At 39.1% G+C, this 27,612-nt stretch overlaps 1 protein-coding gene across 2 annotated transcripts in view; it reads right to left on the bottom strand.

Annotated features, from left to right (window-relative positions):
* The window catches only part of Rbcn-3A (Rabconnectin-3A), a 732,274-nt gene that overhangs the window by 75,255 nt on the left and 629,407 nt on the right, over positions 1-27,612 (bottom strand). Inside the window, exon 52 of one of the 2 annotated variants that reach the window (XM_067136957.2) lies at positions 715-744. The exons of the other annotated variant lie outside the window; for it this stretch is intronic. Coding sequence (XP_066993058.2) covers positions 715-744 — 30 coding nt within the window. The remainder of the gene's footprint in view (positions 1-714; positions 745-27,612) is intronic. 2 annotated transcript variants of the gene reach the window in all.

Below are 27,612 nucleotides of genomic sequence, written 5' to 3'. Positions count from 1 at the left end.
TGATAATCATTTTCTCACATGGCCCTTTTAGTGAATGTATCTTTATTTAAAAAAAAAAAAAAAAAACCATTAATATCCTTCAGTTTGATATTCACTGAGTAGTACAAATTTTTAAGTTTGTAAGCTTGCTGGGGCCTTTCTTCAGGCCAAGATTTTCCTCATTTCTAATTGGAGAACATGTTACAGAGGGACAGATTTCACTGTATTCTCTATGGTAATACACATGAAGCCAAGCCAAGCAATAGCATGCCACAAGAATCGCAGTGGGAACTCTCACCGGTTTCAACAAATGGCGGCTACGGTCAATGACAAACTGACAGAATCGGGGGTCGTGTGACCCAGGAAAGTTGAGCCCTTTCATCTGGTGTGAGCGAGCAAGCAAAGAAGAGACAGAAAGAGACAAGACACACATGACATACAACATGAGCAAGAGAACATTTTTCAGAACAAATCACAACTAGGCAAAGTGGTGCAAAACCTTGACTGTTATTAGCATGTGTTAGAACAAACCTTTGTTCTAGCCTCAGCCAGACAACTTTTAAAGTGTTCTTATACTGAATTATTGAACAAATACACATTCAGGCATAGACAAAATTAGCTTCCAACCATGAACTAAAGAAAAATGAAGAACAATAGATTCTGCTATGGTAAATGTGCTAAATGGTGAAGGCTAGAACAAGGACTATATTGCAGGAGATTAATGGATGTTATTACCATTTCAGAAAAGGGCCTCTGGCACCACATCTGGAATTGACAGCAATCAGTTCAAGAAAAGTATAAATAAGGTCAAAGAAAACAAGTTTATATATTTTTAGCATTTGGAATTGTCTGTACAATGCACACACATAAATACAAACTCAAATTTCAGGGCAACACAGGGTATAATATAAGTATTTCAGTTCCATAAACAACTGATAGTGTTACATTCCTTTCATTGAAAATAACACTTCTAATACATAGCTCAACACAGAGAAGACTCGAGGTTGATATGTTACAATTATAAGCACTCACAAGGAATATCCAAATATACAAGTATACTGCTCACTGTCATTAGTTCAAGTGAGAAATAGTAAGAGGAAACATTATCTGAAAAAGTACAATATCATTCCCGTGTGTTATCCTATACTATTGGGAGTCTTCATCAAATAATCATATATAATATAAAAGTAATGAATAATGCAGAGTAATATGGACTAAGTTTGATAAATCTGTAACAGTTACAAGGAAATTCTTTTCACCACTGGGGAAACCATTTCAAATTTTTCTTAGTTATAGGAAAAAAGATTATCAATTCTGCAAATTGTAGAGACGGTCATAAAATAGTTCATCACAAGGAAATGAAAATGATACACTCGTGTTTCTAATTTTATCATTACTATAGGCACTGTGCACGTCGCTCTAGCAGCCGGGCGGAGAACAACACGTGAGGCAGACTCCAAACTCGCAGTAGCTGTTCTGTTACGACTGAACGTGTAGTTACTCAGATGATAATGGCAGAGAAAAGGAGATCAAGTAAACGCAATTGTTGTGTTGTCAGATGATCCAATACTTACGCAAATACGGGAAGTGAAGTACAAATTTATTGTTTTCCAAAACGAGCGATAGATGTGGACCGAAGGAGGCGATGGATAATACAAGGAGTTAACCGAACGAAGTAAGTAGGCCTAGACATACGTACTGCACATGTTTGCAATAAGTTCAGTTGATCCGATTTAATTTAATTTTTAGCACTGATGGATCACTTTAGCAACCTCAAGAATATGTATGTTCCGACAATATTTCCGGATGAATCCAAGAAGAGGAATGTGTCGCCGGGATCCAGCTTACAGCGCTTTCGCTGACAACTCAAGCGATTAAAAAAGGAAGAATGAGACGGAAAATTTTCAAGTACAGTTTGCCCAAGTAACATAACCAAGGATGCATCCGTGGGAACAGATGCATCTGAATGTCACTGTTCAGACTTCATGGTTTCTTGTTCAAAAAATGAAACCGACGTAAATACACAAGCATGTATTCCACTTAATTTCGGTCTGGGAGGGGACATTACGAAACATGATAAAATTTGTGGAACGGAAGACGATCATGCAGACATCAAGGGTTCAGGTTTCCAAGGCTACAGTTCCATAAGAAACAATACACAAATCCGTGATTTAACAGGTGTGAACTTCAACGTCTTTGCCTTGCGTTATTACCAAACTGTAATGTTTCAAAATTATGTAAAGAAATCAGATTATTCATTTTCCTAATGAAAATGAAAATTGGACTGTCCTACTCTGCTTTGAGTGTGTTCACAAGACAACAATTTCACGTATTTTTACGACCGTGCTTATGCAACTTGCACTGCTTACGAAACATTGTATATTCTGACCTAGTAAGGAAAGTGTTCAAGAAACAATGTCTCCAGCATTTAAAATAAATTACGGTAATTGTCGAGTCATTATTGACTGCACGGAATTTAGAGTTGAACAGTCTCCCCAAGTAGATCAAGAGATTGTATTTCAATACAAGGGTTGATACAATGCAAAAGTTTTAATTGCAATCACGCCTAATGGCATGATCGCTTTAAATGTAAATGTTACGGTGGAAGAGCTAGCGACTCATTCATAACAACCGTCAGTGGTTTACTTTCCTTCAACCTGGAGATGAGGTCATGGCTGATAAAGGATTTAGGCATCAGAACTAACTTATCTGGCCGTGGTACCATAATCGTGACACCACCGTTCTTACATGACGGGAGATTAACAGCTGAGGAAGTTGAGACTACTTACAATATTGCGAGTGTTAGAATTCACGTAGAAAGGTGTATTCAAAGAATCAAAATATACAATATATTACAGAAATTGCCAACAGAACTTTTTTCACACGTGGATGACATCGTCTGTGTGTTGCGTGTTAACGAATTTGCAACCTCATCGAATAACACGAACAACAAATGAACTTCCATAGCATTCTATTGCTTCACTTTCCATTTCACTTCCGTAAGAATGTTCAAAGCAGCTCCCCCAATTGGAGATTCATTTACAAATGCGAGAGCCTAGTTTTGATCCAATTTGCTTTCTTGCTAGCAGATATTCTTATCTTTTTTTCTTGAAACCATCGAGGGCTTCCTGATTGAGATAGTGTCCAGGGAGATTTTAATTATATGATCTGTATCAACCTGCACTTTGCTGGTAAAAAACATTTCGTCACTCACAGTGCGAAAGGTGTATTTGTCTGGCAAGCGCACGTCGTTAGAGACTTGTAAATGTAATAGCTGTGTCACAATTTCCTCACATTCTTCTCTCTCCACATCATTCACTACCCTGTCTATCAATAAGGTGACTACAGCCCTGCACGATTGTTCGATTTCAGTACTTGCTTCTGCTTGATGCTTTTTATGAAGACTGAAAGGGATGTGTTTTAAAATATCCTCAGTTAATTCGAAGGGGGGAAGAGATGTCCTCAAAGTCTTTTACCGAACAGTTCTTCACGCGTTTGACTTTTCTATATTTTTCTGTTGACATTGTTTTCGGGCTCGGTTTTCCCCACTGTTGCGGACGGTCTGTTTTGGAAACAACACTTTCATTATTTATATAATACACTACCGCAGCTACGCGTTTGCAAGTTCTTCTGGCGCCGGCAGGACAGGAACATTCGCTGGTAGACACATTACGATTCTGGTCAACCTGAACACAAAATAAAAATGCGTACAATGTAGCAAACACGCATCAATTAGTCCATACTAAATAAACTATATACATTTTTACCTAACTACACCTTGCCTACCTCAGTTTCACGATATAAGGCGGAAAATTGCCAGATGTTTGTCGGGTGATTTTTCCTGTGATGTATCCGAAACCATTCGAAATTAACTCTTCAACGCCGTTCATGTGGCCACTGACAACAAGGTTTCTTCCTTTATTGCATGATGATTCACTTAGATCCCCGAACTGAATCGCTTTAAACCCGCAACTTGTTCAAATGTTACACACGTTGTACTGAGACTCTCGCACTGCGCCTCACCACTTGTTTCAGAATGGGCCACTATGTAGCGCTAGTAGTAGCATTTCGATCTATGTGCACGGTGCCTATCGGGAAATGAAATGAAATGGCGTATGGCTTTTAGTGCCGGGAGTGTCCGAGGACAAGTTCGGCTCGCCAGATACAGGTCTTTTGATTTGACTTCCGTAGGTGACCTGTGCATCGTGATGACGATGAAATGATGATGAAGAAGACACAAACCCAGCCCCCATGCCGGCAAAATTAACCAATTAAGGTTAAAATTCCCAACCCTGCCGGGTATTGAACCCGGGACCCCTGTGACCAAAGGCCAGCATGCTAACCATTTAGCCATGGAGCCGGACTACTATAGGGAGTCCAAGGTAAAAACAAAACATCACTGTATTTAAACACAAGCTGTTAAGTTCACTTCCTAAGAGAATTTGTCTAATGGATAAATGGTTAAAACGTTCCAAATTAATGATGGAAAGCTACTGTTCCCTAGTGGAAACTAATGACTGCACTGAAGTTTATCATAATCTAAATTAAATATTTTAGGATGAGGAAAAATTACATTTGTCAGGTAATGGATGTTATAGACCAGGAAAGCTGAATTTATGTAGTGTTAAATTTCAATAGCTATCAAACTTCACAGCATTTTTATCATGTCATTTTCACACTGACACAACAATTTGTGTATCCCTTAAAAGCTAGGTATCATGATTTGATGAGTAGTAGAGTCAACATGAATTATAGTAGTTAGGCAAGATGTTTACTATTCCAATTTCCTTCCATGCAATTATTGCTATAGACTGTTCCGTATCTCTTGTTCTTTGAAGTTAGTTCATCTGACAGTCACACTGTTATTTTAAACATATTTCTTTTTACATTGACCTGTTGGGTTCCCTTTCTCTTTTCTGCTTGTCCTGTATTCCTAGTTATTGCTACCTGTATTCATCTTTATCTTCTATTCCCCTTCTGTGTGTTTATCTGACTTTTTACCCATCTCATCCCATATGAAGACTGAAGATCTGTCAATATTTTTTTTTGCCAGTTGTTTTACGTTGCACCAACACAGATACGTCTCATGGCGACGATGGGACAGGAAAGGGCTAGGAGTGGGAAGGAAGTGGCCGTGGCCTTAATTAAGGTACAGCCCCAGCATTTGCCTGGTGTGAAAATGGGAAACCACGGAAAACCATTTTCAGGGCTGCCGACAGTGGGGTTCGAACCTACTATCTCCTGAATACTGGATACTGGCCGCACTTAAGTGACTGCAGCTATCGAGCTTGGTGAAGATCTGTCAAGATGGCCCTGGATGTTGAAGACCTCCCTCTTCATGAAGATGGGGAGCAGAAACTACTACTGAATGCCACTGGTATTAAGAAAGCATTTTATAGTAACATTTCCAAAATAAAGTATTTTAGAGAGGTTCAGAGGTGCTTTTGTACAAAATACCATAAAGGCATCTGCAGATATTTCTGTATGAGAATGATATGTCGAAGTAATACCTAGCGAGAGACTTGACAGCGACCACCAGTTATTAGTGGCACATTTGAAAGACGTAAGTGCCAAAAATACAACCCGAAAGATGCCAAAGATCAAGGAGTGGGAGCTTCAGAAAACAGAACAAAAGAGCTGACTAACAGGACTGTATAAGAAGTAAAGGAAGCAACTGAAGCCTGTGTGAAAGTGAAGGAGAAGGAAACATCACAGCGGAATGAAAGAGAGAAAGCATCCTTAAGAGAAATGAATGCATCATAGAAAGAAAGAGACGGAGAGAAAAAATCACAACTCATACGGGGTAAAGCATAGATGAAAGATGTTGAACAGGTGTACCAAGATAAGAAGTTCAAAGTCAAAGGGAGAGTTCAATAAGAAAAGACAAAGGAGATTTTTTGCACAGAAACTGGAAGAGGATAGCAAGATGCAATATGAAGTTACTATTCAGTGTGGTCAAGGACAAAGGAAAACCAATGGATACCATCAAGGCAATTGGAAGATAAAAATCGCAGTTTAGTCAGAAAGTAAAGTGACAGAGAGGTCCTGAAACACCATTTCAACCATTTGATGAATGGATCAGAAGAAAAGAAAAACAGAGAGCCAGATGTGGAAGCCTGCTCAGAGGAGCCCCTATCACTTGGACAGAAATAGAAGCAACATTAAAAAATATGCCTAAAGAAATTGTCAGGAGTATATTAAGTAAATTTAGATATGATCAAAGGAGCAGGGGTACAAAGAGGGCTTTATGTAGTGTAGGAAGACAACATGCTACATGCAGACTGGAACAAGGCTGTTGTAATTTGTCTGTTAAAGAAAGGGAAGAAGCAAAAATCCAACAACTACAGAGGAATAACTCTCCAGTTACATGGGCTCAAAGTTCTCAAGAAGATCATAGAGGAGAGGCTACGAGGGGAGCAGTATGGCTTCAGAGGGAACAGGTTAACTGTACAGTTTATCTTCAGTACCAAAATGCTGATGCAAAACACTGGAAGAAAGATAAGAGCTTGTTCATGGTATTCCTGGATACTGAAAAAGTAAACAACAGTGTTCTAAGAGAGATATGGCAGTGCTTGCAAAGGAGGAAGGTACCTGAAGGGCTTTTAAAGAAAGTTAAGATGTTTTACAACGACTATACCAGCTATGTACAACTTGGAGAGGGGCATTCATCATACTTTATGACCAAGAGTGCACTGTCCCCATTGCTGTTTATGGCAGTTATGGATGATGTCACACTCTAATAGTTTTGTTCATGACTGAGCATCATGTTGAGTCAATTTGTTCTGGACATGAACTGCTGCTTCCACTGCTGTTGATTTTCTACCTTTTGTATGATCTTCCTTAAAGGTATCTGGGTGATGACCTTCACCTGATCAACCCATCTACTTGGTGTTCTTCCTCTTGGCCTTTTACCATTGAATGCTCGTTGAACTATAGCCTTCTCTAAGTTGTCCCCCCGTCATCTTGTGATGTGGCCGAAGAACTGCAATATTTTCTGGTAGTATAATAAACAAAGAGGTCTTCTCATGCTTGGTTCATTCCTGATCGACATATTCGTTCACTGTGTCCATGGATTCTTAGCATTCTTTGCCAGCACCACATTTTTAAGGCAGAAACACACTGATGTTCTCTAGCTTTGATAGCCCATGTTTCACAACTGTACATGAAGATGGGAAACATGAGAGTCTGCACCAAATAGATTCTGGTATTTCTAGATAAAATGAAGAGCACTAAGGAAACAACAAGTGAACTCAACACATTTCCCTTCACTAACAACATCATGATTTGCAGAGAAACAAAAGATGAGGTGCAGGCACAACTTGACACATGGAAGGCCAAGTTTCCGGAGTTCAATCTCAAGATCAGTGAGACTAAGATGATGCTGATGGCCATGAACAGATATGGCTGACCAGCAAGCATCAAACTAGCAGACCACCAGTTGGAGAGTGTGGACAATTTCACCTACCTTGGCACTATAGCCTCCACAGGCAATGTAGCCTGAAGAGAGATCACCAACAGGGTACAGAAAAGCTTCCTCTACTACCAACAAGTGAAGGATCCTTCTTTGGGATTCTAAGAGTCCAAAGAAAGCAAAATTCGTAAAGTTACACAGCTATTTCACAACTGTACATGAAGATGGGAAACTTAAGAGTCTGCACCAAGTAGATTCTGGTATTTCAAGATAAAATGAAGAGCACTAAGGAAACAACAAGTGAACTCAACACATTTCACTTTGTTAACAGCATCATGATTTGCAGAGAAACAAAGATGAGGAGCAGGCACAACCAGTGGTATCAAAACATGCACCATAACGAAGAGAGACTCATCAAGACTGCAGGCATCAGAAATTAAGTCTGTGAGATCCACTATCCAGAAGACCAGGATGGACAAGTTAAGAAATGAGGTGGTAAGGCAGGAAGCTGGGATTAAGACATACCTACTAGACAGTCAGTACATCCAAACTACAGTAGTTAGGATAGGTGATGAGGGTGGAGGCTAAGAAAACATCCCACATGCACTTGGAAACACAGGTGGAAAGAAAATGCCTGGTTGGAAAACCTAGAACTAGCTGGATGGATACGGTCGAAACTGATACCATAGCCAGGGGAAGGAAATGGGATGATGTCATGAAGAGCAAGACATTCATGAACAGAGGAGAGTGGAAAATGCTTATTAGCAAAACCCAGAAAACAGGAATTGTAAACATGATGATGATGATGCATGTTATAATCTATTCTATGAATCTACATCAGTGCAAGTGAAAAGCACGAGATGTCTTGCTGCATAAGCATTGAGAACAATGTTGGAACAATGTGCATTCCTACGTAATTTGAAATTCATGGATGGGGCTACATTTCACCTTTCACGATGTTTACATTTGGAGCTTGGAAAATCTATGCAAGACTGTAAATACTGAAAGGGATTCCCCTAGTGAAAATGCTCTTAATGCACTGTCACAAAGGAAGATTATAGCCCCCTTGTGCTGAAAAGAGGTACATTTCTTGTTATTTCGATGATTAGCTAATACCTCAGCTAATGAAGACAGTGGTATCTACACTATGCATTTTGTACTGAATAGGTGAAACCCTCACTGAAATTTCAACTTTTGTTATGCATTTAAAAGAGCGCCCCATCCCACTTTCACTAGTGAGGCAAAATTTCTTGAACATCACCAGAATCTTCTACCCTGGCCCCTTGCTGCTTGGATATCACAATGTGTGATTTCTTTCCGTGAGGTTACATAAAGAAGCTAGTTTATGTTTCTTCAAGACTACTGAAAAACCAAAGGCATGCATTAATGAAATAATTCCAAACTTTCATCAAATATCTTGGTACTCCATGTCACTGTTGTTCATACATTTAAGATCTCCGGTGGTGCACTCAGTGTCACCTGACAAAATTAAATTAGCTCAGTTATAGGAACCAACCTGTAGAATGCCGCTTTAGTAGCTAGATAGCAGCATAATCGGTAAGTCGAGATTGGTAAGCATGACACCTGTATGACATAACTTCATAAGCAAGCAAGCTACTAGTTTTTCGTGACTGTCAATATCGTAATCATAGCCATGGAACCTCCAGTTTTACTTGGAAACCAAACTATAGGGCTGAGACTTTTCATTTAAAAAAATTCCATATGTTCCGATCGGGATTCAAACCATGGGCACCTTGGTGAGAAGCCAGCGACAGTGCCACTTGGTTATCATGCCCCCTTTTCCACTTCAGAAGGTTTTCAACTTGTAGCAGAGGCCATATATTTATTATTAGAGTATATTATTATTATTATTTCCTAACATCATTATGGCCATATATGGGTATAAGGAGTGCATTGTTATTATGTGGGGTACTATAGTCATGGCCTAGTTGGTGAACCATGGGCAACGGCTGAATGGCCTAGTAAGTGGTCCTGATAGTTGGGATACCAGTTGCTATGGAATGAGAGTGGAATTTCGGACATGTTCCTTGGGCTCAGGCAGCTAGGACTATACAATCCACCGGTGGTCCCTACCCTGTTACAGGAGAGATCCTCACTTGGACTGTGTAAGTAAGGCTAGCATCCTGCTTCACAGAATTTTCACCGAGCACACTCGGAACATTTTACGTAAGCCCTGGACCAATGAGAATAACAAAGTCCCACTCTCATTTGACAGGTGAGGGACCCCTTGGAAAAAACTTAGCGAATGAAATGGAATTTGATGGGGAGTTACCAATATTAATCAGGCTTATAGAAGAAAGAAAGAAAGTAAGTAGAACTGGCTGAGTAAGCAGAGAGGATAAATCTGGAAGTGCAAGGAGTAAATGATATTCGGGTAAGGGGAGATAACGAGGAAGAGATGGGAGATTATAAAGTGTATTTCACACGTGTTAAAAAGGGAAGGGCAGAGTGTGTAGTAGGGTTGTTCATCAGGAATACTATTACATACAACATTGTTAATGTTAGGCATGTAAATGAGCGAATGATGTGGGTAGATTTGGCAGTTGGAGGAATTAGGATGAGAAATGTCTCAGTGTATTCACCATATGAGGCTGCAGATGAGGACGATCTTGACAAGTTTCATAAAGCATTGCGTGGCATCATAGTCAGGGTCAAAATCAAGGATAGGATAGTGCTAATGTGCAATTTCAATGTGATAGATGGAAATAGAACTGAAGGATACAAAAGGGTGAATGGTAAATGTGGAGAAATGAAAGCTAAGAGGAATGGAAAGCATTTGCTGGACTTCTGTGCTAGTATGGGTTTAGCAGTTACAAATACATTCTTCAAGCACAAGGCTATTCACTGCTACACATGGGAGAGTAGAGAAGCCAGATCTTGACCGACTTTTAATTCAGGAAATCTGCTAGGAATGTGTGGGGTTTTGCAGGATTTTTCGATGATATGGACCACTACCAGATCTGTGGTGAACTAAGTATCTCTAGGCCTAGGACAGACCAAGTGCAATCTGTCTGCAGGCGAATAAGGGTAGAAAATCTCCAGGATGAGGAAATTAAACACAAGTACATGGATATGATAAGTGAAAAGTTCTAAACAGTTGACAGTAAGCAGGTTCAGGATTTAGAAGGTGAATGGGTGGCATACAGGGAAGCTGTAGTACAAATAGCAAGGGAATGTGTAGGAACAACTATGTGTAAAGATGGGAAAAAGAGAACATCTTGGTGGAGAGCAGCTTGTAAACATAAAAAGAAGGCGTATCAGAAATGGCTCCAAACAAGGACTGATACAGACAGGGAATTGTACATAGATGAAAGAAACAGAGCAAAACAAATAGTTGTTGAATCCAAAAAGAAGTCGTGGGAAGATTTTCGTAATAACCTGGAAAGGCTAGGTCAAGCAGCAAGGAAACCTTTCTGGATGGTAATGAACAATCTTAGATCTTAGATCTAGAGAAGGCATATGACAGAGTGGCGAGGTAAAAGATGTTCGCGGTACTGGGAGACTATGGGATTAAGAGCAAATTATAAAAGAAAGTCAATCAAAGGCATATATGTTGACAATTGGGCTGCAATGAGAATCGATGGCACAGTAGAATGAGTTCTTGGTCCAAGGTACTTACAGCCGTTAGGCAAGGCTGTAATCTTTCACCTTTATTGTTCATTGTTTACATGGATCATCTGCTGATAGGTATAAAGTGGCAGGGAGAGATTCCAAGTAGGTGGAATTGTAGTAAGCAGTCTGGACTATGCTGACGACTTGGTCTAAATGGCAGATTGTGTCAAAAGACTGCAGTCTAATATCTCAGAACTTTAAGTAGGTGCAATGAGTATGGTACGAAAATTAGCCTTTCCAAAACTAAATTGATGTCAGTAGGTAAGAAATCCAAGAGAATTGAATATCAGATTGGTAATACAAAACTGGAACTGGTAGATAATTTCATGTATTTAGGATGTGTGTTCTTCCAGGATGGTAGTGTACAGTAGTATGTGAGGTCTGTAATGAAGATTGACGCAAGTGTAATAGACTAGTATAACTTGGAAACAATATTCTTTAACCCATGGGTAAATAATGGAAATATCGAGCTCAAATTCTTCTTCTTCTTATTATTATTATTATGTGCGTATGGACCCAATGGATCACGCAAAGCTCTAACGATTCTGTTTTCCGAGTTGCCAAACAGCTCTCATCCTTTCTCCGTGGATCCTTTTTTGTTCTTCTGTCCACTTTGCTCCAGTCTTCTTTTTCACTTCGTTCTCTGGTTGCACTTTCCATCCATTAATTTTTTTTCCTATAGAGGTTTCTGTCCACTGTGTCAGTTGACTTCACCTGCGCTTTTTCCAAATCTTTCTTCACTTCCAGTACCCATGGAATATTTTTAAGATGTTCTATGTAGGTGAGAATCTTATGTGTCAGTCTACTTGCCGACAGTCTGCGGACGTGCCCATAAAATTTCAAACGTCTTTTGCGGATGTCTGCTGCAATGTTGGAAAGCTCTTCTGTCATTTTGCATGACCTCAGTCTATAACCTTCTTCTGTTTTTTGGGGGGGCGAGAATTTTCCTCAGGATTCTTCTTTCTTCTTTTAAAATGTTTTCTAAGTCACCTTTCCCATTTAGTGTAAGGGTCTCGCTGGCATATAAGACTTCGGGCTTGATTACTGTATTATAGTGTTTGATCTTTGCATGGCAGGACAAGCTCTTTTTATTATATATGTTGTGAACCCTACTGTAGGCTTTCCAAAATTTTTGTAGGCAAATTTTCTGGGCAGTCTTCTCGCTTCCCATTGGTTCAAGTATTTTTCCCAAGTACTTGAAGTGTGGCACTCTGTTGATTTGCCCATATGTCATGTTCAACTTTTGGATGTCAAGTTTTGAGCAGAACAACTTGGTCTTTTCAAGGGACATTTGCAGGCCAACCTTTCCAGCACATTCGCTAAGGGTTTCAATTTGTTTTAACGGCTGTGACTACATCATCTGTTAGTATGGCCAGGTCATCTGCAAAAGCGAGGCAGGATATCTCAATACCATCTTTGGGTCGTCCTAGTCGTATGAGGCGTCAGTATCCCATGTCTTTCAATGTCTTCTCTCACTTGCGGATGACTTTGTCTAGGACGAGGTTGAAAAGAAGTGGAGATAGGCCGTCACCTTGTCGTACGTAAGTTTTAATCGGGAATGGTTCAGAGATCTCCCCCATGAATTTAACTTTGGAGATAGTGTCAGTGAGTGTTGCCTTGATGAGGTTGAGGGTCTTGGAGTCAAGCCCCAGTTCCTCAAGAATAACGAAGAGAGACTGTCGATCAACCGAGTCGTACGCTTTCCTGAAGTCAATAAAAATACAGATGACCAGTTTGTTCCTCAATGCTTTGTATTTAAGTGTTGCCTTCAAGTTAAATATTTGTTCTGCACATGAGCGACCAGGGCGTAAGCCTGCTTGATATTTGCCAATACTTTGTTACATTTGTTCTTGTGTTCTCTTCAAAAGGCAAGCTGAAAGAATTTTGTATGCCACTTGAAGAAGGGAAATGCCTCTGTAATTGTTCACGTCTGTCTTATCTCCCTTTTTGTGTAATGGGTGGATGAGGGCGCACTTCCAGTCCTGAAGTAATTCTTCCGATTGCCATATATCTGTAATGATTTGAGCGAGTTCCTTGAGGGAGTTAGGTCCAAGATTTTTTAGAAGTTCCGTAATGATTCCATCTTCTCCGGAGGTCCTGTTGTTTTTAAGTTTGAGGATGTGGCTGCAGATTTCTTCCTCTGTCGGTGGTGGAGAGTCTGGGAAAGTGTGCCTTGGGGGTTCTTGAGGGAATCTTGTGAGAGGCTCTGGACAGTTTAGGAGATCAGCGAAGTAAAGTGCTAGTTCCTGACAATTTTCCTGATTACTGAGTGCAAGTTTTCCATTTGATCTTTTGAAAGCCAGGTTTTGAGGAGCATACCCACGGACTTATCCTCTGAATTCCCTGTAGAAACCTTGTATGTTGTAGTTACGAAAGTTATCTTCAAATGAATCCAGTTGTTGCTTCAAGTGTTTTCACTTGACTTGCCTGATTATTTTGGCTACTCCTTTTCTAGTTTCATTGAAATATGTTTGGTTTTCTGGTGATTTCTTGCTGTTGTATTTCTGGAATGCTTCTTTGCGTTCCTTCAATGCACGTTCACATTTAGAATTCCACCAAGGGTGTTTTGTATTCTTCTTCAGGGGAATTTGCTCTCGAGCTTTCTGGATGATTTTCTTGCGGAATTCCTCCCAGGCGCCTGCATGTTCCCTTTCCCACACTTCTTGCAGATTAGTGTTTCCAATCTGTGTCATGTCGTCAAACTTCGGTATGTGTGACCTCTTATGGTGAATTTTACCTTTATTCTTACTAGGTAGTGATCGAAATAGACATTTGCTCCTCAGCGTACCTGTACATAATGGGACGAGAGATGGCAATGTGATCGATTTGAAATTCACCGATCCGTGGAACGGGAGACCTCCAGATCTTCTGTTTCCGTGGTGATTTTCTCAGTGAAGTTGACATGATTTTAAGATTGTTTTACTGACACAGTTCAATCAGTCTCAACCCATTTTTCTTAGTGAATTTGTGAGCATGGAATTTGCCAAAATTTTTCTGGTGTTCTTTTTCTGTACCAATTTGTGCGTTAAAGCCACCCAGTAAAATTTTTGTATCCTCTTTTGGAATCTCCGCCATTGACTTTCTCAAGTTTAGCCCAGAATGCATCAGTTTTTTGCGTTTTTTTTTTTTATTGTCCACGTTAGTGGGTGCATGTACATTCACTATTGTATATTTCTTATTAGCACATTTGACTCAAATTGTCATGAGCCGCTTGCTTACGGGAGTGACTTCTTTTATTGAGTCTACTATACTTTTATGTACCATGAAGGCCATTCCTAGTAAGGGAGTTCCCTTACCAACTCTCCAGTCTGTTTTACTCTTGAAGATCCGGTAGTTTCCATAATCAGTTGTGTCCTCATAAGTAAATCTCGTTTCCTGCAGGGCAAGTATCTGGATTTTCTGTTGATCTAGTTCTGTTACAAGATTGTGCAGTTTACCAGGTTGGATTAAGGTATTTACATTGAACATGCCAATGTGAGTGAAGGTTTTGGATGTTAGTTTGCCAGAGAACTCCGATTTTCTCTGTGTTCGTGATTGCCTGGGTTCCCGAGAATCTGAATACCCAGTAGCTGTCTCATAATGGGTGGACTGGTTACCACCTGGGGTAATGCTGATTTTACTCTCACGAATCATTATAGCTTGTAATCAAAGATTGGTCCAGTGTTTCCACTGGGAAATTATTATTATTATTATTATTATTATTATTATTATTATTATTATTATTATTATTATTATTATTATTATTATTATTGCTTGTGAGGTATGGGTATGAAGTGTTTACATCTTTAGTATTAGTATTATTATTATTTATGTAGTTGTGTATGAACTTTATTTGGTATATCATGATTGTGTTATATATCGTGAAACATTTGCTGTATATATATTAATATGAGTTTATTTAATGGAACATGTAATTAATCGTACATAATTTATTATATATGACGTATAATCCACTGGAATATTGTGCAACACACAATGCAGCACAATGCATCTTGTCACTAGAATTGTATAGAAAATTGTTTTCATTGTAATTAGGTTACTGGAGACTTGAAATTACGAGAAAACATGTTGTGTCAGAATGCATCAACCGCCACCGAGCAGGAGGCTGGCGGCGATACGACACCGACCCCCGACGTGGCACGATCTGGTCAAGAGGAGGAGAACACAATCAGAGACGTCGAGGAAGAGAGAAGATATAAATCTATGACCAAGGCAAAGTCAACGAGTGTGATAGACTGTTGAAATTGTTTGAAGTTACGGGGGGGGGGGGATACTGACGCAAATGTAATAGACTAGTATAACTTGGAAACAACATCATTTAACCCATGGGTAAATAATGCAAATATCAAGCTCAAATTATCATTGTTGTTGTTGTTATAATTATTATTATTATTATTATTATTATTATTATTATTATTATTATTATTATTATTATTATTTGTTGTGAGGTATGGCTATGAAGTGTTTACATCTTTAGTATTAGTATGCTAGCAGGACCTGGTGTTTACAGTGCACTTTGTCTTCTGGTATAGGCTAGAACAATGTTGTTACTTTCATTGACCTGTCTCAGTCTTATCCTTAGCTTTGACAATATGAAAGTGACTTGAGGTATGAGTGACGCTAGTAATGCCAATCCTTATGCAGCCAGCCCCTGCTATGAATGGTGTGAAAATATTGCTCATAGGGTCTGTTGATGCATGCTTTTCAGTGCATTTGGCAGACTGATATGTAATAGCAACGTCTAGCTCGGTGAGGAAAGCAACGGGAAACTACCTCACTCCTCATTTCCCTGGTACGCCTCTTCAATGATGCCTAGGCCATCTATGACAACTGATGGCAGAGCTGCTGAGGATCCAACCAACCTTACGGCTGACAACTGAACATACATTATTTACGTAGTTGTGTACGAACTTTATTTGGTATAATCATGATCGTATTATTTGTGAGGTTATGTCATGAAACATCTGCTGTATATATATTAATATGATTTATTTAATGTAAGAACACATAATTAATATTATAAAATTTATTATTACCTGAATATATCTTCTTCTTCTTCTTCTTCTTCTTCATGTGCCATGTCCTCGCAGAATGTTGGCGATCAGTAGCATGATCTGTTGTTTGTTCATAGCTGTTCTGAACAGAGTAAGCTTTGTCACCCCAAACCACTGGCTCAAGTTGCCGAGCCATGATGTCCTTCTCCCTGGACCACGTTTTCCATTAATTTTCCCTTGGAGTATTACTTGCAGAAGGTGGTATTTAGAGTGCCGCATCATATGACCAAAGTATTCTAGCTTCCTTCTCTTGATGGTAGTGAGAATTTCTGGTTCTTTGTTCATACGGTGCAAAACGTCTATATTGGTCATTTTAGCTGTCCAAGGTATCTTCAGCATCCTTCGGTACGTCCACATTTCAAATGCTTGCAATCTCTTGCACATGGTCTCAGTCAGTGTCCATGCCTCAACGCCGTATAACAGAATGCTGAAAACGTAGCACCGGAGTAGTCGTGTCCGTAGTGAAATGGAAAGGTCACGGCTTGTCAAAAGTTTCCTAAGTCTCTGAATATATGACCATCGCAATATTGTGCAACACACGGTAGTAGTCCAGCACACCACATCTTTTCACTAGAATTGTATAGAAAATTCTTTTCATTGTGAATAGGTTATTGGAGACTCTCAAAATTACGAGAAAACATGTTGTGTCATATTCTTCTGGCCGGGCAACGTATATAAAGAGGCAGTCTTGAAAGAAGAGTCTAGTTGTAATAAGACTTGTGTGGAAGTTGTGAACTCGTGTTGTGATTCTGTTGACATGCTACTGTAGCAGTCAAATGTTTATCGAGATGGCAGTTCACTTATGTGTGTATATAATTTGTAAATAAATAGTGTACACAACTGCCAACATGTCGTGTGTGAATCTTAGTGGTGACAACAAGATGTATGTATGTATGTATGTATGTATGTATGTATGTATGTATGTATGTATGTATGTATGTATGATTCTTTCTTTTATCACTAATGTAGATTTTAATGTGACACAGTAAATTAATCAAAACATGAAAATCTATTGAAGAAAAGCAATTACACTGATTGAAGAAAACTATACATCAAAAGAGAAATGGTTCTTGATTAAAAAGTGGATAAATCAAGTTACCAATAACATAAAATTGTGTCGAAGTGTTTATTGTACTGTAAGTTTGCAGAGCCCTTGGAATTATCCAACCACATTACTTGTAATCATTTGGAAGTGAGTGAGTTCATCACGATTACACTAACATATACGAGTATGAACTGATGATTTTAAACCCCATTCTACATTGGTGGAAGAAAATATCCAAACACCATGAAATAAGGAATGTAGAATACGGAAATTTTGGCAACATATTTGACGAGGTAACATATTTAATTGATTAAAGGTACAAGAATACAGGTTAATATCCATGTGAGAAAAGCCATCACAAATGTGCCATGCTGGTCCGTAAATAACTGGTGTAATCACCTGACTGTTGAATGCAGGCATGCAAACGTGCATGCATTGTGTCATACAGGTGTCGCATGTCAGCTTGTGGGATGAAGTTCCAGTCCATGAAAGTGGAAGCCATTTTTATTCATTTAGTGAGAGTTTTATTAAGCAAGTGTTTTTCATGTTGCATACACAATATGGATGGTCGGAAATTGGGTTCAGAAAGCCAGTGCCTCTACCATCTTGAGTCACTCAGCCCGGCAATGATGGTACGTGCACAGAAAACTTCGATGAGTGTACACCCATTTTTAGTTGAATTTCCACTGATCTGTTTTTGGAACTGTAAGTGAAAATCGTGAAGATGAACTAGTACCAAGAGAATGTATTTTTAACACTAACGATAACCATTATTTTTGGCTTATGAATAGTACTATGCTAAAAGTGGAGGGTATGCTAAAAGTGGAGGGAAACAGAATCAGGGCAATTTCCATATTTATGCGGATGTATCCAGACATTTAGCGATTTCTGACAAAAGTGCTGTTTAAAAGGAAGCTTTTATATGGAGACATTCTGAAATGTGAATATCTGCTTTTTTCCTGCAGCCAACAATGTGTTACTTTGTGCTACTTGTAAACTTTTTGGAGAGACATCTCAATTTGCAACAACAACGACTGGCTTCAATGATTGAAAGCAAGGAAATCAGCAGGTAACGGAACATTAAATTTCCACTCTCATCGTGATTACGTGTTAATGTTTAAAAGACGGGGTAGTGAATTCTGCAGAGTTGACAGCCATCTGCTCTCTCAGTTGGAATTATTATTACTACTACTACTATTAATATCAATAACATTGTATGTATGTATGTATGTATGTATGTATGTATGTATGTATGTATGTATGTAAAGTCCTCAGCCAAAGTCTGTTTGGATCCTCAGCAGATCCACCATTAGCTGTCATAGATGGCCCAGCCAAAACTGAAAAGGCGTATCAGGGAAATGAGGAGTGAGGTAGTTTCCCGTTGCTTTCCTCACCGAGTCAGAAGTTTTTTTAATTACAAATCAATATGCCAAGCCCACTGAAACGCATGCATTAACCGACCCTATTAGCAACATTTTCTCATAACAGGGACTGGCTGCATAAGGAATGGCATTACTACCTCAGTCACTTTCATATTGTCAAAGCCAGGGACAACACCAAGACAGATCAATGAAAGTAACAAAATCGTATTAGCCCATACCAGAAGACATAGTGCAGCGTAAACATCAGGTCTCTCCAGCAAAGGCATATTAATGATAAAATTGAGAAAATCTCGTATCAACTGAACTATGTTCTACTCCTAAGTCCAGAATTAAAATCTCTGAACTAGCCTGAAGACAAACCCAGGGCCTTGGAATAAGAGAGAGGCACACTACTTCTATACAATTGGTGTGGCTAAAACTACTACTATCACCACCACGGCCACTACCAGAGCCAAGACCTGATATTAATATGATAATCATATATCGTATTTTACCTTGGAGGCATTCTACTGTATTACTTCATTCATTATATAAGAATAATAACTGCACGTTTTTCTAATCAAGTTTAAGGACTGAAGGGGGGGAGGGGGGGGGGTGTTGCAGTTGTTAAATTCAGCCCTTGTCATGGCAACTATTCTTTTTTGCACGAATGCGAGATCTACCAGTCAAAGGGAAATATACTGATGGGAGTGGCGAGTGTAAGGCGTAGTACTGTCGAGTAGGTTTACCCGGTGTAGAATATAAAGTGAGGAAACTGACGGCCTTGTGCTAAATACAGTAACCTTACAGCAAATCCTCAAAGTAGTCCCCTAGATCGTCCTCAATATGTTGCCAACGATGCGGAAGACGTCTGATACCTGTCGTCTCACCATGTGTGAATTTTTTCAATCTCATGTTTCACAGTATCGGCAATGTCCTGTCATGTCCCAAACCGTCATTCACGCAACGGTCCTTTCACTTTGAGGACGGGGTCAAAATCACACGGAAACAGGTCCGGGCAGTATGGCAGGTGTTCCAGTACTTCCCATGCTGTTCTTTCCTAGTCAATTCCATTCTGCATGGAGCTTGACTGAACTGTGCATGGTGCTATGAGTGTCATGCTTTCCAGGACATGCGACCATCGTATGGTAGCACCACGAAAATGGGAGAGAAAAAAGAGTTGCCATGGTGCCATGATTTACACTCAACCCTAGTAAATAAGTGCAATTACCGGGCGAGTTGGCCATGCGGTTAGGGCCGCGCAGTAGTGAGCTTGCACCCGGGAGATAGCGGGTTCAAACTCTACTATCAGCAGCCCCGAAGATGGTTTACCGTGGTTTCCCATTTTCACACCAGGCAAATGAGGAGGCTTTACCTTAATTATGGCCACAGCAATATAAGGGCTGACTATTCAGTTTTAAATGAATACCAGCATGTATGAAAAATGTAACTGAGAAATATTTGCCAAGTAAGAAAGACTTAAACTAAATTTTCTTTTGTTGCAACAACAGGCCTATGCAGCTTTTTGAAGAAATTATTTTTCCTTAGTGTTGCACTGACCACCAGAAACTGGCAACAGAAGCTCGAATAGTTTATATGAGGACATAACAGACAGAACGGAGATTTGAGGATTTTTTTTTTTGCTAGTGGTTTTACGTCGCACTGACACAGATAGGTCTTATGGCGACGATGGGATAGGAAAGGCCTAAGAGTTGGAAGGAAGCGGCCGTGGCCTTAATTAAGGTACAGCCCAAGCATTTGCCTGATGTGAAAATGGGAAACTACGGAAAACCATCTTCAGGGCTGCCAAAAGTGGGATTCGAACCCACTATCTCCCGGATACAAGCTCACAGCCGCGCGCCTCTAACCTCACGGCCATTTCGCCCGGTGATTTTTCACCATTCTGTTCAAAGTTCTAGCAGCATCTGGAAGGAGGTTGTTCGTTGCTGCAGTCAAGATCTATGAAATATTCTGAACATAATAAGTATGATCAACTGATGTCTTGATTGTAGAAGGAAATTCTACAAACTGCTCTAGTGCAAATCTATAGGCACCACAAACTGCAATGTGTCATATGATGGCATTAAGTCTTCCTTCATTGACAATGCTGCAATTGCATGGGAATGGTAATATCCTATATAAATCAAACAGTTAAATCAGCTAGTTTGAATAGTAGAAAGAATAAATATTTAATTAATTTATCTATCCATGAAGCACAAGATACAGCTGCACTAAACGCATTTCACTTGTAATGTCAACAGAGTAAATCACTTTCATAATAAAACACAGTAAAACCTTGTTAGTACATTCCCCATTAATACTTTTCCTCCTTAGCACGTTGTAAATTTGAAGTCCCGACGCCCATCGTATTAAATCTGTATAGAAAATACCTCACTTAACACGTCACGATTTTTTGCCTTTACCGCTTAGTACGATCATATATTCCCCAGACCTGAAAATGTTCTTTGTCATCCCTTGTGTACGGAATGTGATTTCTAATGGAGATAAGGGCCGTCGCCACGCGTCGGTCTGAGAAATTTGCGCGATAAGAGGAAATGACCTCGAATTCTCGAACACCGAGTATTTTGCACCTTCAAGGGGCAAGCTGTTAGCTTCAGAGAAGTTGAATTTTGCGTCACTGATTGGCAGCAAAGACTTTACACTAGAACAAGACAGGACAGTGCTAAATTAAAGCACAGTAATAGATTCCACTGTAGTTAGGAGCGCTGAATTCAGTTCTCTCACTTTCTTTTTTTTTCAAAGCTGTCCCGTTGACATACATGGGTTATGGCTGGGAGTCATCCGAAATAATGCGTCACGGAAGTTACCGCCACAAAATGTGTAACAGAAGTGTAACTCTAGCAACCATGCACCCGTTGGTGGATGGTCATGACCAAGAGACATATCTATGATCATTTAATTTTCTCAAAGGGAAAAGTGATTTATTTTTTGTTCTATGTTCTTTGTTCTATGGAAAGGTCTTTGTTGTCAGTGGGATTGTTGAATAACCCAGTGCGCTTGATTGTGCTTGTAGCCTATTTCACATTCCAATCAGAAGTTAGAAATTTATTTATTCAAAATCATTCCTTCCAACTTCGGAAACTTTCCTTCGTGCAGTCGTTTTCTTGTTCCGTTTCTAGTTTGCTTATACGCACTTTCAATTTTGTCTCGGTTGCCCACAATAGTGTTCAAGGTAGAAGGTGCTAGTTTTAATGTTCATGCCAACTCTATGCGCTTAAGATGTGGATTCCTATCTACTTCTTGAAGGATTTTAATTTTTTCTTCGTTAGTGAGTGGTTTCACGACCCTCTTCTTATCCATAGCTAGGCTATCACAAGACATATACTGTATGTACCGCGCTACTGAACTTCTCACAATTATCCTATTAGTCTGTAAGTAGGCTGACACGCAACAAATATTCACTTCACTTCTTTTTACCACTCAAGACAATAAATTGAAGGTAATGCCAATAACTGTTCTTGTGATAAGATGAAACAAGTGTGGTAGGACTGAAGTTAAAATAAGTCTGTAGTGCTGAAATAGCAGATCTTCGACAGGTCATTTGTGGGTGCCATTAAGTAATAAGGCTTCTATACAGTGTACGCCTATCCCATTAAAAAGTTATGTAAAGATGGAGGCAATGGTAAAGGGTGTACCATTCATACAAAAATACTAACTGCTAGTTTGACAGCTGGCACGTTTTTATTATTCACCGGTGAGTCTGTCCAAACCTATGCTGAGTTCTGCCAAAGTTTTGTGTTAAAGATGGCGGCCGAAGGCGTTTAATCACATATGGCGAGTATAACCTCACGAGAAATTCATGCTCGAACAAAGTGACCAGAACACACTGTTTAATTACCCACTGGTCAGAAACCTAAGGCTTCAGCTAACAATGCATTATACAATTTTTTAGGAAGAAAGTGATCTGCTATATATGTAGGTACTGCAGGTACTTCTATGAACCCAAGGGCAAAAGAATGTCATGTCTGTTCTTCCGTGTTTTTCACATCTTTTAATAGTCTCTTGTTACTTTAACAGGCTTCAGTAGAGAATTATTGATATATGTTCTCTCGACTTTTTCACACTTTTTAGTGCTTTCCTTTATCTCCCGAAACACTACACACACATACACATGAAAAATGTACTAATGTGTACAGTGATACCACCTCCCTGTTGGATAGTTTTTAATGGGATATTCAATAGTACATTTTCCTGCTTAACACGTCATCCCCTGCAGAAATGTACTAACTACGTTTCACTGTAACAAACATAAAGTTACAATATGGAAATTCAAATGAAGTGAAGCTTTTCATGGCTGTCCTCTACTGAGGTAGCTACTTCTGAGATACTGTCACTTCTTTCATGCCAGATATGAGAGATTTCAACAACAGAGGCATTACAAGACTTGACCAAGATGCCAATAGGATTTATTTACACTTAATTCTTGAGAAGTATCATGTTTCTGAGCTGGTTATGCTCCCTCCAGTACTGCAAGGGTCTCAGTATCCAACTTTTCACAGACTGTATCTCAAACTTGAAGACCTAGAATTTCATTTTCTGAAATTTATGATACATAATGCACTAGTTAAGCTCATTGTTTAAGAACTGTAAATGCGATTCTGTCAGATGATTTCACAATCTTTCAAAGAGCCATTTTTGAAAATTAATCTTTCATGATGAAGGAAAAATAACATAAGGAAAGAGTCCGGTAAATAACACAAAAGAGGACTGGGAGAACCCACTATGAAAATAATAGTGTATTAAGATTAGAGTCTGTTCTTTCCTGTTTGTCCTTGTCTCTCCCACCCATTGCTTCCTCTGCCTCCTCTAACCTGTCACTGTGTTTATCCTGTGTGTGCTTCGAGTCCTTCCTAGCTTCCTACCCTTGATGAAATGAGCAACAGTCTCCATTGAAGAGAAACTAACCAGCAGGATTCAAACTGAAGGAACATTCTATAGAGTTGTCCGAGACCTAATATGGAACCCAAAAGTACCATTGAAATTCAAGCGAGTGATTTATCTGACTTATTACATGCCAATTTTGACATATGGGAGTGAGACCTGGACCATGAGGAAAAAGGATGAAGCAAGGATTCAGGCAGCTGAAATGAGATTCGTCTGAGTGATGGTTGGCAAAACAAGACGAGATAAAATTCATAATGAGAACATCAGGGACATGGCTCAGGTTGGCAGAATACAGGATAACATAACTCTGCATAGACTCAAATGGTATGGTCACATGCGAAGGATGGATCCCGATTGCATACTCAGAAAAATGTATGACCTGCAGTTAAAATATTCAAGACCAAGAGGGCGGCCAAGAATGCGATACACAGACATGGTGAAAAACGACATTCAGCACTGAGGACTGGGACAACACTGAAGAGGGAGAAAAGTACAAAGACAGAAGTTGGTGGAGAAGATGGAACGGCGTGGGATATGTATGTATGTATGTATGTATGTATGTATGTATGTATGTATGTATGTATGTATGTATGTATATTTGTAGTGTTACTTATAACAGATCACAAAATATATAATTAGGGTTCAACGATACAAGCCTTCAGAGCAGTAAAGTGACTTACTGCTTAGTATGGTAAGTAGTCCTAAAAATTGGCAAATAATATGCAGAAAGGGAAGAAGATATTTTCAAAATACATTTACTTGAGGATCATCATCCTTATTGTTTCCCTTGCCTTATTTGATCTTGGATTGGGCTGTGGATCATTTATCTCCATCTCTGCCTGTCTTTCCACCTTGAGGATATATAAAAAACAAGTTGCAAAACTCCTATCTAGCGCTATGATTGGAATAAATATGAACAGAGAAAGACAGAAGTTAGGCCTAGCTTAATTACATAAAGGAAATAGCAACAAATATTTCTGAAATGAAAATAAATACATATAGCATTGTTAGCTCAAGACTAAAATTTTATATTTATTACTTTCCAAAGAATGTCTCTATCACTATCATCAGCTCTGGTCATCGAAGGAGAATGATAGTCTAATAAAAAATTCCATTTTGAAAATCTGCAGCCTGATTCCAGTCATTTGACTGGATCAGGAATAGAATGAAAGGGAGAGGAGCCCTCTAAGGAGCAAACAGAACCATTAATTAGCACTGGATTTCTTGTTCTTTAAGTCTTCGCAATACTTCCTCATCTTTTCACTTTGGGCTTGTCTTCTCTATTGTGTCTAAGCATTTTTGAGTTTAAAGTTTATTATACTCCTGATGATTATGGAACATGATGTAAAAATAACAATGTTGAATACACATGAATAATAACAAATTCCAAAGGTGACATGTTGGGAATTGTTTAAATATACTGAGTACGAGACTAAGTATAAACCCTAATAAAATTCACCGATGATGAACAGCTCGTTTGGATTTCTGTACAATGCAATATTATTAAACTCATTAATATCCATGATATTAAAAACGAAGTTGGCCATGCTGTTTTAAAGGTGGGTTCAAGATTACGACTGTGAAAAGTTTTACCCTTTCCCATTCAGACGACTAGTGGTTGGGATAACCCCACCCTTCTCCGACTCAGGGAGCCCCCACTTCGTGACAAAACACAACCACGCCTTGTGTACGTGGGTTGCTAAGCTTATCATCTCAGCCGCAATTTCCTGCAAACTTGCTTCCAGACAATAAAATGTGAGTTCTCTTGATCTCTAGTCCTTGCTTCATGCCCTGTCGGGTACAGTATAGAAGAAAATCTTAGGGAGTTGGGGTCTTTAAATATAAAAATTATGTTATTCCTTTTATTTACAAATTTTAAATAATGTTCTCTTTCGAATTTAGTTGCTATTTTGCTTTACGTCGCACCGACACAGAAGGGTCTTATGGCGACGATGGGACAGGAAAGGCGTAGGAATGGGAAGGAAGTGGTCGTGGCCTTAATTAAGGCACAGCCCCAGTATTCATTTTTAGTTGGATGACACACGTATTCTCCTACTCTTTAAGCAGCTTAATGCGTTTTGCACTCTAAAGAGCACATAGAACCATTATTTAGCACTGGACTTCTTGTTCATCTTATCTTCCCAAAACTTCCTCGTCCTTTCACTTTGGGCTTGTCTTCTCTACTGTGTCCTGGCTGTTGGGTTCTTGGATGTGAACTTATATGAATTGATTTTCTGTCTGAATGTGGTCTGTGTAGTTGCCAGTGGGTCAATATTTATTTATGCAAGGTCGCTTCAAGTGTCTACCAACCAGTGTAATTTGGTTTGTCGGCTTCCGTTGATGAAAAATATTTTTTTGGTCAGTTGAGAGTCGTCCATTCATGCTATGTGTCCGAAAAATTTCATATGCCTCTTCTGTGCAACTGAGGAGAATTGCTCAGTCATAGAACAGTTCTTTGGAGCTTTTACTCACCCAGTTACAGTCTTGAATCTTGGGTCCAAATATCTTCCTGAGTATCTGCCGTTCTACTTTCTCTATGTCCTTGATGTTGGTGGTTAAGGATGACGTCTCAACTGCGTAGAGTGCTTCTGGGAGAACAACTGTTTGGTAGTGTCAGAGTTTCGCTTTAGTGGAAAGTGATTTCTTATTGTACATATTCCAAGTGATTGTATAGGCTTTACGTAATTTTTCTGCATGTGTTATATTAGCTATCTTTTCACTTCCAATTTTCCCAATAATTTAACCTAAGTTCTTGAAGTTGATTAATATAGGAGATGTTGCCATATTTGGTTGCAAGTGATGTCAGGCTTTGGTTCTTGGAGTCCATGTATTGTGTTTTCTCACAAGAGATTTTGAGGCTGGTTTTGATAGCGATTTCATGAAGATTCTTGATGGCATGTCTGGCTTCCTCAGGAGTCCAGGTAATTATTGCTAGGTCCTCAGCAAAGGCAAGGCACTTTATGTTGATTCTCTTATCTTTGGTTCCAATACTTATTCCAGGTACTTCCCTCTCCCAGGTTTTGATGATGTTATCCAATACCAGATTAAACAAAATTGGGGAAAACCCATCACCTTGTCTTACTTGTGTTCTGATTTGAAAATGTTAGGAGATTTCCCCATGAATTTTACTTTAGGGGTTGTGTCTGTCAGTCTGTTCAATTTAATGCATTTTTTTTTTTGCTATCCACACAGCATTCATGCAGTATATTGAACAGGGCGATAGTCAATAGCGTCATATGCTTTTTTTAAAGTCTACAAAAGTGACAACTGTGCAGTTCGAATGGTGGTGTTGAAAAATGATCTTGAAGTTCCAGATCTGTTCTGCGCATGATCGGTGTGGTCAGAAGACTGCCTGGTATTTACTAATTAAGTTGCTAAGTTATATATATTCATTTATTTATTATGCCAAATAGATTAAAACCCAGTTTACAACCCATATGGGTAGGGGTGGGTGCGATACATAGACTTGCCATTTTTACAATTGTTAGAAGTATGTGGGTACATTTCAAACAATCAAACAAAAGGAGACATGTGATGGTTTCAATCCCTCTTTCAATCCTAAAATGAATGATGTTCTAATATAACTTTACAATGGCGAAAAATGAGGGTATCCTCCTATTCAATACATCATATATTCCGTCATTAGACGGAGCAAACAAATTCAGACATGTTTCGGCTCGCTTGAGCCATCTTCAGTGAAAAAAATTAGGGGGGTTGGAATAATTTACATAATATAAGTTGAAAAAATGCTAAAAAACATAATGAAAGAGTAAACAAAAAAACAAAAGAGAGCTTAGACGGAAAACAAAATTAGCACAAATATACAATATTTACATCAATATGCAGAGCAAAAAACTTACTGCGACAAAATTCAGTGAAACAGGTGTTAATTTGAAATAATAATTGATACTAAAAACTGCGTTAACCTAAGAAACAAGGGAATGAGAAAACAAATGATGCAGATGGAAATGAATAATAGTAGCGCATGGTGAGGTTGTGGACCTCATAGTTTACAAATTATTGGTTTAAAAATGACAAAACAGTTTGAAATTGCTGTCAAAATCATCCTAGTGGAAACCCATCACATCAAATTGGTCAGGAGGAGAGCGGGAGCAAACTTTTTTGAGAGAAACCAAGCCTGAATTAACCTGCAGGCGAAAAGCCTGTGACAAGGAGAAAAAAAACACCATGAAATTTAAGGCTTTAGAAATAGCAGCATTCTCA

This window comes from Anabrus simplex, chromosome 1 (genome assembly GCF_040414725.1).
Source record: "Anabrus simplex isolate iqAnaSimp1 chromosome 1, ASM4041472v1, whole genome shotgun sequence".
Taxonomy (NCBI): domain Eukaryota; kingdom Metazoa; phylum Arthropoda; class Insecta; order Orthoptera; family Tettigoniidae; genus Anabrus; species Anabrus simplex.
This window is presented reverse-complemented; position numbering and strand designations above follow the sequence as displayed.